At 39.9% G+C, this 13,932-nt stretch overlaps 1 protein-coding gene across 6 annotated transcripts in view; it reads left to right on the top strand.

Moving 5' to 3' along the window:
* GMEB1 (glucocorticoid modulatory element binding protein 1) overlaps positions 1 to 13,932 on the top strand; it is a 37,178-nt gene that overhangs the window by 19,817 nt on the left and 3,429 nt on the right. For all 6 annotated transcript variants that reach the window (XM_047726556.1, XM_047726551.1, XM_047726552.1 and 3 more), the window contains exons 6-9: positions 2,527 to 2,684; positions 5,124 to 5,255; positions 6,590 to 6,727; positions 10,765 to 10,887. In XM_047726556.1, the coding sequence (XP_047582512.1) occupies positions 2,527 to 2,684; positions 5,124 to 5,255; positions 6,590 to 6,727; positions 10,765 to 10,887 (551 nt within the window). The remainder of the gene's footprint in view (positions 1 to 2,526; positions 2,685 to 5,123; positions 5,256 to 6,589; positions 6,728 to 10,764; positions 10,888 to 13,932) is intronic.

Genomic DNA, 13,932 nt, shown 5'->3' with positions numbered 1-13,932 from the left:
TTCTTAAAATCCCTGTGAGAAAAGGAAGATTGACTTGAATTCACTCTTCCCAGCATTTAGGGCAAATTTTTTCTGATGTCAGGATGTTTGGATCCTTTCTGGGCCGAGAAGCTCGGGGGTAGATGACAATCCTACTTGAGATCACCAAGTACAGGCAGGGCTAAGCCTGGTGCTGAGGAAGCGTGCCGACCGCGGAGAAGTGTAGGCTGGTTGACAAGTTCTGTGATAATCTGGTAAGACAGAGGCGCTGTTGATAAGTCACCATCATGCTCAGTAAATGCAGTCCTTGCCATCAATATACCACAGAAATAAACTTCAGAATGTGTAATATCCTCACCCCCATCTTTATGTAGTAAGCTTACTTTTATAATTTTCCTCCCTCTGGAAAGGGAGGAACATTAACATTAACGTTAATTAGTGTTCCTTGAACACTCACCTATTGATGGATTTTTAAAATGTGGTCAGGATTGGAAAGTTCCTCACAGAACATGTATTAACACCCTTAAGAACATTTTACCCATTGTCTTTAATTCTTTTTAAGGAATCTGTCCTAAGAAAAATCTATAGTGCTTGTAGAGATTCAGGCATAAAGACATTTATTGCAACATTGTTGAAATTATAATCTGCTTTAGGGGCACCTACCTGGGTGGCTGAGTCAGTTAAGGATATGTGTTCAGTTCAAGTCCTGATCCCAGGGTATCAGGCTCCCTGCTCTTTGAGGAGCCTGTTTTTCCCTCTCTCTCTGCCCCTCCTCCCATTTGTACTTGCTTTATCTCTCAAATAAATAAATAAATTCTTAAAAAAAAAAGAAAGTAATAGTCTGCTTCAATATACAGTCAAGGTATATCTATAGGAAATTTATGGCTCATCTAAACATATATGAGTATATACTATGAAATATTATGAAATTATTAAAATATTTCTAAAGAATTTTTATAGGAAAAATGCTTATGATGTAATAACAGAAAGAAAACAAAATATAAAATCGTGGGCGCCTGGCTGGCTCACTCGGTATAGCATGTGACTCTTGATCTTGGGATAGTGAGTTCAACCCCCATGTTGGTTGTAGAACTTACTTAAAAAAAAAATACATGTATAGATGGATACAAATATGTAGAGATAATATAGATATGTAGATATGTAGGGGTACCTGGATGGCTCAGTCGGTTAAGCATCTGGCTCTTGATTTCAGCTTAGGTCTTGATTTCAGGGTTGTGAGTTCAGGCCCCTCACTGGGCCCCATGCTGGGTTGGGAGCCTACTAAAATATATATATATGTATATCAAACTGTGATTTTAGTTATGTAAAAAACAGACATACTCGTATACACATAAAATTTAATGGAAGAAAATATGCCAAAATGTTAATGTATCTTTGTGTTGTTGGATTTTTTTTTAAAGAGGTGGTTTTCTTTATAGTTTTATGTATTTTCCACTGAGAATGTTAATTTTTTCTTCACACATTTTATTTTATTTATTAAAATTTTATTTATTTATTTATTTGACAAAGCAAGATACAGCAAGAGAGGGAACACAAGCAGGGGGAGGGGGAGAGAGAGAAGCAGGCTTCCCGCTGAGCAGGGAGCCCGATGTGGGGCTTGATCCCAGGATCCTGGGATCATGACCTGACCTGAAGGCAGACGCTTAATGACTGAGCCACCCAGGCACCCCTTCACATATTATTTTAATATAGAGACACATTTTAAAAAAAGAAATTATTCTAGATGATTTGTATGCAGAAATCAGTACTTAGTTAAAATTGGGAAGGAATACTTATAACTTTCATTATTGTTGTTCTTGGCTTGTTCCTTTTGCCCAGAAAAACAAGCACATGCCAACTTTCCTCAAATGTAAGAAGGAATCAGAATGCCTAAAAGATCTTTAGTGAAAGCCGAGTAACGTTATAACATAGAGTTTACTATAATTAAAATACCCCATGGCTTTGCTCATGGCCTATAATAACAGTGTCTTGTGAATTCAGTTATAAGGGCATTTTATAGTGGGGGTTTAGTATAATCAACTTTGCACTGTATTTATAGGAGAGTTGTTAGCCATTTTTTTTTTTTTTTTTTTTTTTTTTAAGGAAAGAAATGTGCTGAAGTTTTGTCTCCAAAAGTGGCAACAGATCTTGCTGGTCTAAGAATACTAATACATCAGAATCTCATCATAAAATTCTCAGTTATGCTGGGATATATGAATTAGTCTTTTCCGCTTTTGGGTTTGGTTTCAATGAGATTCTATGGTGATACTCAGATGTTGTCAGAAGTGTGTCCCTAGCTAAAGCTTGGTGATAATGGGAAGTGAAACAATACTCATTGAGCAGACTAGGGAGGGAAGAGGAGTACTTGTAAATATGGGCAGGACCAATGAAAATTTTATAATCCCAAGTAGAATTTTTGCAACCTAATGACTTTTAATCCTACTAGGTTTCACTAATCTATGGAATAGATGCAACAACGTTGTTTCTATTTGTCTCTGAGGCCTAGAGTGCAGGCTGAACTGGTACTTCTTATCTCTCTTTACACAGGAAAATGATGGACTCCGGACAGATTGATTTTTACCAACATGACAAAGTTTGCTCCAATACCTGCAGAAGCACCAAGTTTGATCTTCTGATCAGCAGTGCAAGAGCTCCAGTGCCCGGACAGCAGACAAGTGTGGTGCAGACACCCACTTCGGCTGATGGTAGGGGGTAGGAAACCACCTGAAAACCCAGTGTTTTTTAGTAACACTTTTCCCCTTCTCTCTTGTGTTTCTTAATTTTAATTCTCATGAGCATTGATGTCCTTGTAAAGTGTGCTGATTTTGGGTGTGATTCCATACTTTAGAAACAGATCTCTTGGTTTTCTCCCAGATGATTCCTGTTGGCCATACCTACTTCCTTGTTTCTTTCTAACTAAATGGTAAACATTAGAAAGATGGTTCAGGGGCACTTGGGTGGCTCACTCAGTTAAGAGTCCCACTCTTGATTTCGGCTCAGGTCACCATCTCAGAGTTGTGAAATCAAGCCCCCCGTCAGGCCCGGTGCTGGGTGTGGAGCCTGCTTAAGATTCTCTCTCTACACCCTGCCCCTCGCCCCCCATGCATGTTCTCTCTAAAGAAAGATGATTCAGTGGTTATTATGTTTATTCAGTGGTCTCATTTTGGTACCACTTTGAAGTTAGATTGTTTTGAAAATCCTTTACTCTACTGGTGGTCAGGAAGGAAGGTAGAATGGTGAAGGGTCTTCAACTGTTGAGTTGAGATGTATCAAAGATAATGTATGGTTGGCTGGACTGGATTCTGGAGAGTCTGCTGCTGTACAGATCAGAGAGCTCTGCCTGGAAGGGATTCACAAAAAAGGCTTCCTTACAAATGAGGCAAGATGGGCATATGCTTAACTTCAGTATTGTTTACCTTGGGAATAGAGCTTGTTGCTCTTCTCTAGGAAAGATAGAGCCATGTGAAAGATGATTGTTAAGGATTCAGTTAGTCCAAGGGAGCCTGACTGGCTCAGTTGGAACAGTGTGTGACTCCTCATCTTGAGGTCATGAGTTCAAGCCCCACACTGGGTATAGAGATTACATATATACATGCATACATAGATAAACTTAAAAAAAAAAAATTCAGTTAGTCCAGTTAAGATTCTTGTCTCAACTACTTCCACAAGACTTAAAAATATGCCTGATAGAGTTGTAAGGACACTAACGGATTTAAGGGAAGTACCATGTTTTAATAATGACCGCTAAAGGTTTCTCTTAGTCAGCCCTAATACTCTGTGAGTAACCACTGGGTGAGAGGAAGCCAAATCTCTTAAAACCTATGCTCCCTTCAGGAAAGTATAAAATATCTAGCAGTTTGAATTTTTGGTCCTGGGTGTCTTTCACTTGAAAAGTAAAAAATGCTATGAAATTATTGACTTACTTTTTGTTGGCCAAACCTCCACTAGTTGATTATCCATATCAATATTACTTTTTTTCTTGATTATTAATATCCTCCAGCATGTGGAGTCCATTCTTGTCTATATATCTGTCTGGATCAGTTTGATTTCTCTCCATTCTCTTTGTTTAAAATCTTTTTTTTTTTTTTTAAGATTTTATTTATTTATTTGACAGAGATCACAAGCAGGCAGAGAGGCAGGCAGAGAGAGAGGAGGAAGAGGCTCCCTGCTGAGCAGAGAGCCAGATGCAGGGCTCGATCCCAGGACCCTGGGATCATGACTTGAGCCGAAGGCAAAGGCTTTAACCCACTGAGCCACCCACGTGCCCCTAAAATCTTTTTTTTTTTTTTAAGATTTTATTTATTTGACAGAGAGAGAGCACAGCAGGGGGAGTGGCAGGCAGAGGGAGAAGCAGGCTTTCCGCTGAGCAGGGAGCGGGATGTGAGACTTGATCCCTGGACCCTGGGATTATGACCTGAGCGGAAGGCAGACGCTTATCCAACTGAGCCACCCAGGTGCCCCTGTTTAAAATCTTAATATTTGAGGGGTTCCTGGCTGTCTTAGAAAAGCATGTGACTCCTGATCTCGGGGTCGTGAGTTTAAGCCCCATGTTGGGTGGAGAGATTACTTAAAAAAATAATAATAAAATAAAATCTTAATATACGATGTTAATAGCACAAGTTCTTTTCCTCTGTGAATCTGCTATTCATGGATCTCTTACCTGATTTTTTTGGTCTCATTTCTCTTGCTTTCTCATACATAGCCTGATAATTAAGCTATAACAACTTCTGATATTCTAGATGGTTGATGTTCTTGGCTAAGCACCATACTTTTCTCTTAAATTATTTTAGATCCTCCACATCCTTGCTAAGTCTGGGGCAGACAGCCCGGCAATCATGCTCACCTTCAATCTTTTTAAAAAACGTACCTGCTTAGGAAGCAGATTGCTCTTTTGTGATTTTATAAGTTATCTTTCCCTTTCTATTCAGAGTAAGAAGAAAGCTTTTTCTTTTCAAAGACAGGTTTTCTTTAGAAAATCCAATATTCATCCTGGTTTACCAAGGATTCTAGTTTTTACTATATGGACCTGCAGGCAGAAAGCCAGAATATTAAAATAACAGTGTCTCTTTGGCTGTATGAGATAAAGGATAGCTATGACTTTTTCATGAAATTCACTGGCTTTACCTCTAATGGACTGCTTTTAGGTAGCATCACACAGATTGCCATCTCAGAAGAGAGTATGGAAGAGGCAGGGCTGGAATGGAATTCCGCTCTCACTGCTGCTGTCACCATGGCTACAGAGGAGGGTGTGAAGAAGGACTCAGAGGAAATTTCAGGTACTTTTCTGTGAGGCTCAGATACCTTGCAGGGTCTTGTGACCCTTCTCACCATTATGATCATGGACACAGGAGGTCTCTTAATTACTTTGGTGGTTTTTCTCATGCACATTAATAATTGTAGCTGTAGACTTTTTATTTTAATCCATTGCAACAACAGCCATGCACAGTCACATTTTGCATAGGAAGAAATTGAGATTCAAAGAGATTCAGCAGCTTGCCTCAGACCAGCCACACAGCCAGCAGTGTCAGAGCCGAATTCAGCTGTTTGACTCTGTAGTCAATGCTTTTCATCCTGTCAAACTGCCTCTAACTTTGGAACGTTTCTTAGATAAATCAAGCTGCAAGATGTTAGAAGGAAAAATTAGGTAGCAGGTGGTATAGAGGATGGTGACTAATGATGATTCACTTAGAGGGGACCAGGAGGGGTTTCACATCATCCTCCATTCATTAATTCATTTGAAAAATATTTATTGCTGCCTATTTTTAGTTGGCACCGTTGCCAACATAGGTGAAAAGACAAAGCCTCTGCCCTCAGAGAGCTTATCGTCCCACCGACTCAGCTGTTTTATTTTATTTTGTAAGTATAGGACTAGAGGGAGTACAGTTGCCCTTTGAACAAGGTGGCAGTTTGGGGCACCAGCCTCCTATGCAGGGGAAAATCCCCTGCTCTCCCCCAACTTAACTATAAACCTTACCAATAACATAGTCGATAACATATTTTGTATGTTATATGTATTATGTACTCTATTCTTACAATAAAGTAAATAAAGTGTTAAGAAAATCATAAGAAAAGAGTTGTTTAATTTAAAAATGATGAGTACATGAGTACATTTTTTAATTTAATTTAAATTAATTAATTAATTACTTAATTTAATTTTTTAATTTACTGTATTTACTGAAAAAAATCTGTGTGTAAGTGTACCCTCACAGTTCACACTGTATTGTACAAAGCTTGCCTGTATATCTTTAATATCTTTATTATTTAACTTTTAAGACACTGAATACTATTTAATTTTAAATTAAATTATGTACATAAATATTTAATATTTATTTATTATCTTTATTGGAGGAAGATAACCTGCTCCCTACAGCCCAAGCCATGACAAATTAGGGCAATTATCTCAAGTCCCTATGTTGCTGAAGACGCCAAATAATTGGTTTGCAACTTAGGGGGGGCAGATAGTATTCCAAAAACTTCTTCCTTTTTCCCAGAAATGGCCCAACAAGAAATCATTTCAAATTGAAATAATTTCGAGCTTAATTTGTAGAGATGTACCTAAGTATACGTAGCATCCCTTGTTTATCTTCTTGTCTTATCCTTCTTGTGTCAGAGGACACTTTGATGTTCTGGAAAGGAATAGCTGATGTAGGGCTGATGGAAGAGGTTGTCTGCAATATACAGAAGGAAATAGAGGAGCTACTCAGGGGAGTTCAGCAGCGGCTCATTCAAGCTCCCTTCCAGGTAACAGGTAAGTGCACTAATTCTAACAACAGTGGTCAGTTTATTGAACACTAACAACTGTAGGCAGATCCTGTTAGTCTCATGAAAACACTGGGGTATAAGTATTATTATCCCCATTTTACAGATTAGGAAACCAAGACTCATAAAAGTAAAGTTACTTGTCCCTACTTGATAATAAGTTTTTGAACTCGGTTCTGGTCATGCTCTTCACAGGTAATTTTTGCCTTTATAAATGGTGCCAGAAAGAAGGCTCGCTCTCTATTACATATAGATAGATAGAGTCTGAAAATTGGAGAAAGCTACCTGGTTTTAGACGAGTCTCATATCTATCAGTTTAGGGTTTCCAGAACAATTGTGTGCACTTACAGCTCTTTCCGAATACCCATACGGTACTTGCTGCTGTGCATAATGTAAAAGGATGCTCATTTGATACAAAGGGGTTGTGATGACAGGCATCTGGCTGGCTTAGTCGTAGAGCATGTTACTCTTAATCTTGGGGTCATGAGTTTGAGCTCCACATTGGGGGTAGAGTTTACGTAAAAAAAGAGTCATAATATGGGGCGCCTGGGTGTCTCAGTCGGTTAAAGCCTCTGCCTTCGGCTCAGGTCACCATCTCAGGGTCCTGAGATCAAGCCCCACATCGGGCTCTCTGCTCAGCGGGGAGCCTGCTTCTTCCTCTCTCTCTGCCTGCCTCTCTGCCTACTTGTGATCTCTGTCTGTCAGATAAATAAATAAATCTTTTTAAAAAAAAAAAAGAATCATAATCATATCTCGTAAGCTTGTGTGTCAATGAGTTCCTAGATTTGTTACTTGTGTCTTATTACCTCTCTGTAATTCATACATTATATAAATACACTTAAACTTTACAGTAGAATCTTTTTTTCATGTTCTTGGAGGGGAAAAAAGGCAAGTAATTTAGAAAGCAGGGATGACTCTTTTAGATACGGTGATCAAGGAAGGCCTCCCTAAGGCGGTGGCTTTAAGCAGAGACCTGAATTGAAGAGGCTAGCCATGTGATGATCTAGGAGAAGGAACATTTCAGGTAGAAGGAACAAAGACCTTGAAGTTGCAATGGGCCTCATAGGTTCAAAGAATTATAGAAGCTCTGAGGCAGCCACAGTGGAGGAAGATATAGGAGAGTGATAGGTGATAAGGTTGGAGAGGAATAGAGAGGACAGTTTAGTTATTTTTTTTTCAGATTTTATTTATTGGGGTGCCTGGGTGGCTTAGTGGGTTAAAGCCTCTGCCTTCAGCTCAGGTCATGGTCTCAGGGTCCTGGGATCGAGCCCTACATCGGGCTCTCTGCTCAGCAGGGGGCCTGTTTCCCCCTCTCTCTGCCTGCCTCTCTGCCTACTTATGATCTCTGTCTGTCAAATAAATAAGTAAAATCTTTTAAAAAATTAAAAGAAAAAAAAAGATTTTATTTATTTACCTGAGAGAGAGTGAGAGAGAGAAAGCACGAGCAGTGGGGAAAGGGAGAAGGAGGCTCCCTGCTGAGCTAGGAGCCTGATGTGGGGCTCGATCCCAGGACCCTGGGACCATGCCCTGAGCCAAAGGCAGACACTTAACTGAGCCACCCAGGTGCCCTGAGAGGACATTTTAAATAAGCTTTGGTTAGAACTTTGGTTTTATTTTAAGGTGATGGTAAGCCATCATAGTTATTTTGAGCAGGGGAGTGAAAAGGATTTATTTACATTTTTATATTTTTATGTAGTTGTATATTTTTTATTTTATTTCATTTATTTTAAAGATTTTATTTATTTATTTGACAGAGAGACATCGAGAGAGGGAATACAAGCAGGGGGCTTGGGAGAGGGAGAAGCAGGTTTCCCGCTGAGCAGGGAGCCTGATGCAGTGCTCCATCCCAGGACCCTTGGATCATGAACTGAGCTGAAGGAAGACGCTTAATGACTGAGCCACCCAGGCACCCCTATTTTTTATATTTTTAAAAGATCACTTCAGTTGCATGTGGAGAATAGACTGTATGGGGCAAGAAATCAGTTGGGAGGGGTGTGTGCTAGCTCTGGTGATGGAAAGTGCAGCTCTTTTTTTTTTTTTTTTTTTTTTTTTAAAGATTTTATTTATTTGACAGAGAGAGATCACAAGTAGGTAGAGAGGCAGGGCGGGGCGTAGGGGTGGGAGCAGGCTCCCCGCCGAGCAGAGATCCCTGATGCGGGACTCAATCCCAGGACCCAGAGATCACGGTCTGAGCCGAAGGCAGAGGCTCAACCTACTGAGCCACCCAGGCACCCCGAGAGTGCAGCTCTTGATCTTAGGGTTGTGAGTTCAAGCCCGACATTGGGCATGGAGCCTACTCAAAAAAAGAGAGAAGGAAAAAGGAATCAGTTGGGAGACTCCTAAAGGAATTACTCCAGGCAAGAGATGATGGTGGCATGGACTAGAGTGGATAGTGGTAGACCTGGGAAGAAGTGATCTTATCGGGGATATATTTTGAGTGTGGAGCTGACAAGTTTTGCTGATGGACTGGATGTAGGATAAAAGAGAAAGACAGAAATCCAGGATGACTCATACATTTTTGACCTGAGCCATGAATGGTAACACCATTTCCTAAGATGAAGATCACTGGGAAAGTTGTAGTTAGTATAGTTAGTACTAGTTAGTACTAGTTAGTACTAACTAGTTAGTATACTTGTTGTTGTTGTTGTTTTTAAATAGACCCCATAGCCAGTATAGGGCTTGAACTCAGAACCCTGAGATCAAGAGTCACATACTCTTGAGACTGAGACAACCAGGCACCCCTCAAAGTTAGTTTTGACTTGGGGCACCTGGTTGGCTCAGTGGGTGGAATATGTGACTGGTTATCTCAGGGTTGTGAGTGCAAGCCCCATGTTAGGCATAGAGCTTACTTTAAAAAAAAAAAAAAAGAAAAAAAAAGTAGTTTTGACTCGCTAAATGATTATGAGGCCTCCAAATGGAGATGTCACTCAGCTAGATGGAGTATGAAATCTGGCATGCAGGAAAGAGGTCAGGGCTGGAAATCTGCATGTGGGAGTTTTCAGCATTTACATGTTATTTAAAAGCATGGAACTGGATGAGATGATTGTGGAAGAGAGCTGTAGGTGGAGAAGTGGTCTGAGTTAAGGAGGTAATGACCGCAACTACTGACAATGCTTTCAAGAAGTTTTGTTTAAAGAGGAACAGAGATAACACTATGAATAACATTGGATACCAGTTCCCATGTTTGACACTTAAAATATGCTGTTTCTTTTTTTTTTTTTTTTAAAGATTTTATTTATTTATTTGACAGAGAGAAATCACAAGTAGGCAGAGAGGCAGGCAGAGAGAGAGGAGGAAGCAGGCTCCCTGCTGAGCAGAAAGCCCGATGTGGGGCTCGAACCCAGGACCTGGGATCATGACCTGAGCCGAAGGCAGTGGCTTAACCCACTGAGCCACCCAGGCGCCCCAAAATATGCTGTTTCTTTAAAAAAAAAAATACTCGATTTATTTATTTGAGAGAGAAAGAGAGCAAGCAGGGGGAGCAGTAGAGGGAAAGGGACAATCCGACTTCATGCCAAGGGCAGAGCCTGATGTGGAGCTCGACCTCAGAACCTGAGCCGAAATCAAGAGTTGGACACTTAACCAACTGAGCCACTCAGGTGCCCCTAAAATACGATATTTCTAATCTTCATGTCTGTCTTGCCAGGTAGGTATTATTAGGCCCTTTTGTCTCAGATGAGAAAACTGAGGAGTGAAATGACTTATCTAAGTTCATACAGATAGGAGGAAACCATAAAACTGAGATTCAAACTTAGCTCTATCCAGAGTGACCATGTTTTTAAACCACAAGTCAGAACTTATAACCAGATGCAAGATTTTTAAAATTTTTATATTTATTTATATGGAAAGATGTGTAAGTTATAACAAAGTTAATTATACATGTGATAAATCTTTGCCAAAATTTTTTAAAATGCAATTAGAATAGTACCATCATTTCTGGGTTGTTTCATATTTATAAGCAGTACAACAGAGAGCTGGGGAAACACTTCTTTTTTAACTTGACAGGCATGTCTTTGTTTTAAATAGATGCTGCTGTTCTCAACAATGTAGCACATACATTTGGCCTAATGGACACGGTGAAGAAGGTATTGGACAACAGAAGGAACCAAGTAGAGCAGGGAGAAGAGCAGTTTCTCTATACTCTGACAGGTGTGTATGACTTGTTTCCTCTTAGATGATATTATACTAATATCCTTGAGTCTTGCCATTTCTTTGTGGACTTCTTTTGGGACTGGCTTCCTTCCTTCCATCCTATCTTCCTTCCTTCCTTTCTTCCTACCTACCTATCTTCCTTCCTTCCTTCCTCATCATGGTCCTCCTTTCATATCTTGGAGGATTAAGATGTCTGCTCAGTTGCTCCATTTATCCAGTAATATCAGTGACAGAAGAAACAAATTGGCCTTTGTTTTTGTTACATTATCTATATTGCATCTTTTGATAACTATAAATTTATCACCTTCTCTGTTATTTGTGGTATTCAGAAATTATAAGCACATGAATAATTTAACTCTTTTTATCAAGTACTTAATTTATGCTGTCTCTGGAATGACCTGGGTGGCTCAGTCATTAAGTGTCTGCCTTCCGCTCAGGTCATGATCCCAGGGTCCTGGGATCCAGTTCTGCATCAGGCTCCCCGCTGGCTTCTTCCTCTCCCTCTGCTGTTCCCCCTGCTTGTATTCTCTTTCTCTCTCACTGACAAATAAATAAATAAAATCTTTAAAAAAACAAATTTGCACTGTGTCCAAACTAGGTTGTGGAAATACAATGTTGACTAAGACAGCTTCACTCTCTTCATGGTGTTTAAGGAACTCAAGGGAAAGCAGACATAGAAATAAGTGCAAAAAGTAGTCAGCTTTGTAACTGAGGCATATAATGGGTATGGGGGAAGAACAAAAGGAGTTGTCACTTATACCCAGAGAGAATCAAGAAAAGGTTTTGGGTAAGGTGGGTGAGAGATACAAAACAAGTCAGAGGTATGGACTATTTCACCTTTGAATGATGCAGAAAATATTATAGTTAGTCCTTAAGCCAAAAGGCAAGATTATTTGGTAAGAGAAGAACAATTTATGTTTTTGTTTGTTTGTTTGTTTGTATGTTTTTTAAGATTTTATTTATTTATCCGCGCGCGCGAGAGAGAGAGCAGGGGGTTGGGGCAGAGGGAGAAGCAGGCTCCCTGTTGAGCAAGGAGCCTGACATGGGGCTGGATCCCAGGACCCTGGGATCAGGACCTGAGCTAAAAGCAGACACTCAACCAACTGAGCCACCCAGGTGCCCCAATTTATGTTGTCTTAAACTTAACCAGTATATATTTTAAACTCAGTTTACTGAGTACTATGAGACCCTTTTCATTGATCCTCCTAAGAATGTTAGAGGCTATTATCCCTGTTTTATAGATGACCTAGGATAGGCACAAAGAGGATAAATATTTGCCTTGGGGCCACATCAGTACTTGGCAGTGAAGCTTGGAATAGAACTTGGCTTTCTTATTCCTAATCCAATGCTTTCACCTTGAAACTTCACACCATTCAAAAAAATGGTTTTTGTTAGGAATGTGGGCTTCTGGCTTTTTGTCCATATATTTTTTTAAGATAGGTTAATCATAGTACACACAAAGTTTTGTTTTCTGCTTTTTCCACTGTGACATAATAATATTTTTCCAAGTGGCTACACAGTACTTTACCTAGACATTCTTCTAAGGATGACATTTAAATTTTCAGGTTTTTCTTTAGTAGCTTATTTTGTTGCAGTGAACTTGTATGAATATAACTTTTTCTTTTTATGTGCTTTTAAACTACTTCCCAGAACTAAGCTTCAAGTTAAATGGTATTGAAAATTGTTTTATGGATATTTATGACTTATTGTCAAATTTCCAAGAAGATTATGTCACCATTTTGAACATACCAACATTGGATGTTGTGAAGTATAATAGTCTCTGATTTAACTTTTAAAAAAATTATAGATGTGGGACGCCTGGGTGGCTCAGTTGGTTGGACGACTGCCTTCGGCTCAGGTCATGATCCTGGAGTCCCGGGATCGAGTCCCGCATCGGGCTCCCGGCTCCGCGGGGAGTCCGCTTCTCTCTCTGACCTTCTCCTCGCTCATGCTCTCTCTCACTGTCTCTCTCTCAAATAAATAAATAAAATCTTTAAAAAAAAATTATAGATGTAATTGTTAACTTCTTCAAAGATTTTATTTATTTATGAGAGAGTGCACAGCATGAAGACATGAGCAGGGGGGTGGAGGCAAAAGGTGAAACAGATTCCCAGCTGAGCAGGGAGCCTGATATGGGACTTGATCCCAGAACCCTGGGATCATCACCTGAGCCAAAGGCAGATGCTTAACTGACTGAGCCACCCAAGTGCCCCATGTAATTGTTATCTTCTTGAGGTTTACATTTCTTTGACTACTACTGAAAATGGGGGGGAAAATGTATTTTGTAACATATGAGGCAGTATTTAAAAATTTTGAGTGAAAAAAAATTTTTTTTAATGTGATCTTGATTCCTGCCTACTCCTTTGATTCTCAGCAAGGAATTGATTTGCTCTTGGTGTTCCATAGGAGCAAAGTGCTCTCCAGATGTAACTGATTATTTATTGAATGCTTCTCAGATACTAAGAAATAGAAGAAGTTCTGGTGTAGAACCAGACTCACCAGTGGTCACCAGGGTTGGATTGTACATTGGGAGAGGGATGGTGATAGGCATATTGTGATGGAAAAGCCAGAAAGTTGGCCATCAGAAGACTTTTGTCTTGGCCCAAACTCTGAGACTTTAAGTAAGTCACTTTACCTCTCTGGGTCCCAGTTAAAAAAAATGAATGTGTTAGTACTCTAAGACCTCTTTTAGTGTTTATAATTCTTAGGGACTTCCTCTGTAATTTTCTGTAGACTTCTCTGGGTGCTAGTAGTAGACGAAGGCCATTTGGTAGACTAAGGTCACCAGCAAGGTGATCCTGCCTTGAAGGACAGTTTGGGAATCACTGTTTTTTTGGAGCAGCCATTGTAGCTCCTCTGTAGGTCCATGTTAGTTCCAAAAGGATTGTGCAAATATTCCTTATTATCATCTGGAGATCCAGGCAGGGCATCTATAAGCCACAAGATCAACAGCAGGCTTCTTTGGTTTGCATTTTGGTGACAGGTGACAAAATGCCACAGGAGCTTCTAGGGCTGGGATGTAGTAGGATCACAGCCTGAAAA

Source organism: Lutra lutra, chromosome 4, assembly GCF_902655055.1.
Source record: "Lutra lutra chromosome 4, mLutLut1.2, whole genome shotgun sequence".
Taxonomy (NCBI): domain Eukaryota; kingdom Metazoa; phylum Chordata; class Mammalia; order Carnivora; family Mustelidae; genus Lutra; species Lutra lutra.
The sequence above is the reverse complement of the archived record's forward strand: the minus strand, read 5'-3'. Positions and strand labels throughout refer to the sequence as shown.